This window comes from Tupaia chinensis, unplaced genomic scaffold (assembly GCF_000334495.1).
Source record: "Tupaia chinensis unplaced genomic scaffold, TupChi_1.0 Scaffold000187_1, whole genome shotgun sequence".
Lineage (NCBI taxonomy): Eukaryota > Metazoa > Chordata > Mammalia > Scandentia > Tupaiidae > Tupaia > Tupaia belangeri.
This window is the reverse complement of record NW_006159662.1, coordinates 991,191-997,763: the sequence shown is the minus strand read 5'-3', so window position 1 is coordinate 997,763 and position 6,573 is coordinate 991,191. Positions and strand designations below refer to the sequence as shown.

General features: G+C 41.9%; 1 protein-coding gene across 6 annotated transcripts in view; it reads left to right on the top strand.

Moving 5' to 3' along the window:
• The window catches only part of ARSG (arylsulfatase G), a 141,413-nt gene extending 134,840 nt beyond the window's left edge, over positions 1 to 6,573 (top strand). For all 6 annotated transcript variants that reach the window (XM_027771147.1, XM_014587162.2, XM_027771148.1 and 3 more), the window contains one exon: positions 6,091 to 6,573. In XM_027771147.1, coding sequence (XP_027626948.1) covers positions 6,091 to 6,365 — 275 coding nt within the window. In that variant the 3' untranslated portion in view covers positions 6,366 to 6,573. The remainder of the gene's footprint in view (positions 1 to 6,090) is intronic.

Sequence of the window (6,573 nt, the reverse complement as noted above, 5' to 3'; positions counted from 1 at the left end):
TTAGCCATGCCTGCTCCATTTTGATAAATTTTTGCATGAAATAGCTTTCCAACCTGTTCACATTCAACCTATTGGTGTACTTGGATCTCATGGGAGTCTCCTGTAGACAATGTATATTGGGTCGTCAGGAAAGTCGTGACGTAGTTTTTCTGTGTTTTTCTATGCAACAATGTGTCATGACTTCTGACAACCCAGTAGTTAGATCCTGTGTTTTTATCCATTCTGCCAATCTTTGTCTTTTGATTGGACAGCTTACTCCATTTTCATTTAAAGTAATTGTTGATGAGGGAATGATTTCTGTCATTTTGCTACTTATTTTCTGTTCACCTGATAGCTTTTTCTTTGGTCTCCCAGGTCCTGCATCACTACCTTCTCTTGTGTTCATTTTATTTTATTTTATTTTTTTAAAGAATTACTTATTTATTTAATTCCATTTGTTATTATTATTATTTTAATTTGACCAGAGAGAGAGAGAGAAAAGGAATGCAAGAAAGTAAGAACTGCAGTCAGCCATGTGGGAATCCAGTGCCGTTAACTGCCATACCACCTCCTGGCCCTATATTTAGTTTATTTATTTATTTCTTTATTTATTATTATTTTCTTTTTTTGGAGAGGTTTTCTGCCATAGGGCACGTGTGCTCACCAGACAGAGAGAGACAGAGAGACAGAAAGCGAGAAATCACCCCCGGGGGGGATGGCCACGCCACAATCCCTTCTCCTCCGTTCTCTTCTCGGGATCTTGGGCACACACACACACGCGCCCGGTGTGAGTTTTAAGCCACCGGGTCCGGGCGCTAACCGCAGTCGACTATGTGGCAGTCCAGCAACATAGCCATTACGCTAACTGCTGGTCCCCTTATTTTTGTAGTAAAATACTAAACTTTTTTTTTTTTTCATGTCCTTTTGTGCCTGTTCTGCAGCTGATTTCTCTGTGCTTATGATGGGTAGTACATTTAAAACCCAAAGTTCCGAGGCTCTAATTTGAATATATACCAGCTTAACTTCAATAAAATCGAAACTTTGCTACTTCACAGTTTCATTACCACTCTCTCAGTTGTTGTGAAATTATATCCTTACACATTGTGTGCACTGAACATAAACTAATAATTCTTTAAAATGTACTAGTCTCTTCAGTCATGTAAGGAACAAAATGTGGCATTACAGACCAAACAATAATACTAGTGCTTCTAACTGCTAGTATATTTGCCTTTATCAAGATCTTCATTCCTTCATATGGCTTCTAGTTACTATCCAGTGTCTTTTCATTTCACCCTGCAGAGCTTCTTTGAGCACTTTTTGCAGGACAAATCTAGTGGTAATGAACTTCCTCAGCTTTTCTTTATCTGAGAATATCTTTTATTTTTTTAGAGAGAGCTTTTTTGCTGTAGAGTGTATGTACTTGCCAGAGAGACAGAGACAGAAAGCAAGAAATCGCCTCTCCAGGGGGGATGGCCATGCCACAGTCACTTCTCCTCCATTCTCCTCTTGGGATTTTGGGTGTGCACACACATGCACCTGGTGTGAGGGTTAAGCTGCTACATCTGGGATTTGAACTGCAGTCGACTATGTGGGAGTCCAGTGATGTAACCATGCTGCCATTTCCTGGTTCCTATCTGGCAATATCTTCTTTCTTTTTAAAAAAATAATTCTTTACTTAATTGTTTTATTTATTATTTTTATTCTTAAATTTGACCAGAGAGAGACAGAAGAGGAGAGAGACAGGGAAAGGAAGAAAGCAAATCACCAGGTTTAGGAGTTAAAGCGTGGTTGGCCATGTGGGAGTCCAGCACCTCAACCACCATGTTACCTGCCGGCCCTACCTGTCTGGGAATATCTTAATGTCACCTTCACTTTTGGAGGACAGTTTTGCCAGATTTAAGGTTTAGGGTTGACAGTCTTTCTTTTAGCACTTTGGATATATTGACTTACTGCCTTTTGAGCTCCAAAGTTTCTGATTAGAAATTCCCTGATAATCTTACCGAGAATCTCTTGTATGTGAAGAGTCACTTCTCTCTTTCTGCTTTCAGTATTTTCTTTTTGGTTCTTGCAAGTTTGATTAGAATGTGTCTCAGTGCGAGTTTTGAGTTCATCTTACTTGGAGTATGTTTAACTTTTTGGATGTTCATATTCATGTCTTTCCTCAAATTGGAAACATTTTCAGCCATTATTTCTTCAAATATGTTCTCACCCATTTCTTCCTCTCTTCTGGTACTCTCACAATGCTTATGTGAATATATTTGATGGTACTCCACTAGTCCCTTAGGCTCTGTTCATTTTTTTCTCTCTCTCTATTTTTTTTTTCTGTCCCTTAGACTCAATCACTTCATCATTCTTTCTTCAAATTCATATAGTCTTTCTTCTGCCTGTCCAAATCTGCCTTTGAATTTCTTTAGTGACTTTTTTCATATCAGCTATTATTTATAGGGAAACTATGTATATAGATTTCAAAATTCATTTCTTGCACCAAAATAAACTTGTACTTCAATTCCATTTTTCTTTGAACTCTTGGACATACTCTTATATTGTAGAGAGTCTTAGTTCTCTTATCTGAGTGTTGATATTCTAAGCAGCTAATTAGTAGCTGAAGGCCTTGAACTTGCAAAAGCTTGGTTTTACACTTTGTCAGAACTACTCTTCCAGATTTTGCCCTATTCTTAGGCAAATCCCTTCATTTTGGGACATAGTCTCCACTCCTACATGAACCTTTTAGGACGTTGATGGAAAGTCTAAGGTGTTTATCAAACCTCCCTAATGTAATGGAACTCATAGTATAAACTTTATGTTGCCTGTAGTAGGCAGCAGTAGAAATGCCTGCTGAGCTATTTTAGTCTTCTGGTTGTTGCTAGACTCTCTCTCCTGTGTACACGCAGTTTAGGGGTCACCCATGGGTTATATGCAGAGTTTGAGGCTTCTCCTCTACGGTTCTCTCCTTCCCAGCATTTCCCCATATCAACATTCATCTGGTGTGGCAGCCCCCAACTCTGAAACTTCAAGCCACAGAGACCTCAGCTTCTTGAGTTCTAACTGCTCCAGGCTACACAGACTGGAGAATGATCCCAGGGGAAGAATTTCTTTTTGTTTTTCTTTTTAAGAGATATTTTTGCTATAGGGTGCATGAGAGACAGAGAGAGACAGAGAGACAGAAAACAAGGAATCACCCCCCCACAGGGGGATGGCCATGCCACAATTCCTTCTTCTCTATTCTCTTGGGATTTTGGACATACATGCACATGTACCTGGGATAATTTCGAGCTGCTGGGTCTGGGACTCAAACCACGGTCGACCATGCTGGAGTCCAGTGACATAACCATTATGCCATCTGCTGGCCCCCCCCAGGGGAGGAGTTTCTAAACTCAGATCCAACCCAGCATGCTTTCCTTCTTTCAAGGGTCAAATCTCTTCCAGGTTCTGGCCATTTTGACTATTTTCTAGTGTCTTCAATTTAAATAAATAAAAAAAAAATGTTGCCTGGAATTTATAATTACCCAGAGGTGGGTTAGTTCTATATATAGTATTCCACTATTCCCTTACATGGAATTCTTTAATTTTATAAGTGGAGTCACTCTCAACTTCTGCTTAACTGACATCAAAGCTCATGTCACTGATCTTTTCTAGCCATGAAGAACAGCCAACATCTACTCCAGTTTCTAAGTGAGGACAGTAATTCTTAATCTCTGCTCGAATCTCAGTCACAGAAGAAAACCATAATGGTGGATTGCCTGAGGGCTGTGTGATCTCATTCTTCTCAACATTTCAAATTTCGTTTCTGGCCAGAGTGGGTTTCATCCTTAGGTAGCATGACTTTGGTCTCTGCAGATCTTCTACTGAATTGCATTTTAGCAGTATGCTCTCATATAGTGAAGGATGTGACAAGAAGCCATCAGCTGGTTCATCCTAATCACAATAAGGATGTTGTTAGGCATTCCACCATACACTTGTAGGAGGAGCCACTGGAAAGAATTCTGATACCTCAGTGCCAGAGAAATCTCTGCTGCTTATGAGCAATTCATAGTTTCTACCTTACTAAGTTTGGTTGCTAGGAAGCTCAGAGGCACAGAAGGGGTTCGGGAACTCTTGTGTATCCAAGGCCTGTTCTTTACCTTAATTCTTTTTGTTTATTCACTCATATTATTTCTGTCAGATACCTTAACTACTACTTTTTTTTTTTTTTCTTTGAGAGGTTTTTGCTATAGAGCGCGTGTGCTCACCAGAAAGACAAGAGAGAGACAGAAAGCGAGAAATCACCCCCAGGGAGGATGGCCACGCAATCCCTTCTCCTCCCTTCTCCTCTCAGGATCTTGGGCAGGCATGCACACGTGCCCAGCGTGAGTTTAAGCCACTGAGTCCCGGACTCGAACCGCAGTCGACTACATGGGAGTCCAGCGACATAGCCATTGTACCAAATGCTGGTCCCCCTTAACTACTTAGTGTATGGAAACAGGAAAAGAAAAACAAACTATATGAATCTTTGAGAGCCAAGGATGCTGCCATAAGTCCAAACATTTTTGTAATATCTCTTTTGGGGCTTCCCTAATAGTCAGATTCTAGGGACCAGCAGATGGCATAATGGTTACATTACTGGACTCCCACACGGCCAACCAAGTACGAATCCTGGACCCAGAGGCTCGAAACTCATGCCAGGTGTGTGCATGCATGCCCCAAATCCCAAGAGGAACATGGAAGAAAAGGGACTGCAGTGTGGACCCGATTTGGGCCCCATCACCACCTGGGTGATTTCTCACTTTCTGTGTCTCTGTCTCTGTCTCTCTGGTGAGCATATGCACCCTTTAGCAAAATATCTCTTTAAAAAATTCAGATTCTAATGTACGTAAGTATGTAGTGAAATTATTTATACTACAACTGGCATTTGAGAAATCAGTTTTTTAAAATAAATTTTACTCCCAAAGGGCAGAGATTAACAATATTTGAATGAAATGTTCCAGCAGCTCTAAAGACAAGTCCAAGAAGTTGTTCCAAATTGTTTGGACAGTAAGATTACCAGTGGAAGGAGAAAAGAGATTCTCGAGGTAATTTCTTTGATAAGAAGAGCAATTATTTCGATATTCAAGTTCTGGTATAGGGTTTTAGCATTTTTTTTTTTTAAGAGAGATTTTTTGCTATAGGGTGCATGTGTTCACTAGAGAAACAGAGACAAGAAGCAAAAAATCACCCCCAGGAGGATGGCCATGCCACAATCCCTTCTCCTCCATTCTCTTCTTGGGATCTTAGGCATGCATACACACGTGCCCAGAATGAATTTTAAGTTGCCAGGTCTGGGACCTGAACCACAGTCAACTACATGGGAGTCCAGAGACATAAGCATTATGCCATCTGCTGATCCTGAGTTTTCTGTTTTCTTTTATTTATAGCATTTTCTTTTATTCACGACATGGTGTGTGTGTGTGTGTGTGTGTGTGTGTGTGTGTGTGCATGCACTTTCCTCAGGTCTGGTCACAGCATGATTCCCTTTATCCAGTCTTCTAGGCTACCAGGCATTAGGCATGAGTGTGTGTGCCCACACCAGGGCAGGGATTCCAACCATGGTTGTCATGTGGCATACAGCTTCTCCTGAGCAGTGCATTACGACTGTGCCATGGAGCTAGCCTTGAATTAATTTATAATCAGTCACAGCCCTGCTCTCTACGACATAGAACTAAAGTTAAGTTTAATAAGCTTAAGAGCTTCTCTATCTTTCATAGGCAAACAGTTCAAGTGGGGTCTTTAAAAATGTACATTCTGGGGTGGGGCCTGAGATCCTGTTTTAGCAAGCTCTCAGAGCAAGCCTGGAGTAGCATGGATCTAGTTCAGTGCCGGCCCTGTGGTGCAGCTGCTAAGTGCTGTGTTTGGAAAGCCAGAGCCCACATGGCCAACTGCAGTTCAAAACCTGGCACTGGCAGCTCAGAAACTACACTGGATATGTGTGTGTGTGTGCATTCCCCCAATCTTGGTAGGATAGAGAAATGGAGGGGAAAAGACGGCAGCATGACTGATACTTTTCATTTTCTTTGGTGAGTGTACATGCCTACTAACAGTTAAAAACCAAGTTTAATTTGTTTCATTGGGTTTGGTTTGTTGTCATCCTTTCTCTAGGTGGGGCCAAAGCATGTGACGGGACCGTAGGGCCTGAGCAGCGTCATGAGCTTCCCCTGATCTTCAATCTAGACCGTGACACTGCAGAAGGGCTGCCTCTGGAAAGAGGTAGTGCTGAATGCCAGACCGTACTGCCCCAGGTCCAAAAGGCTCTTGCAGACGTCCTTCAAGATATTGCCTTTGACAACATCTCCAGAGCAGATTACACTCAAGATCCTTCAGTGACTCCCTGCTGTGACCCCAGCCAAACTGCCTGTCGCTGCAGAACTGTCTAACAGACTGGTTTGTCTACAAGGAGGAGTGCTGGGAAATTGGATGGGCAGGTTCACTTCCATACTTAAGTTTTACCCTCTTTATCAACATTGCCTTTAAAAATAAGTCTCAGGGTCTTGTTTGGGAGCCAGAGTTCTGCACACTCCCATGGTACACTGCCCTTCTCTGTGGGGGCTTGTGAGAATCCTGAGCTGAGCTGGCCCTGGGGCA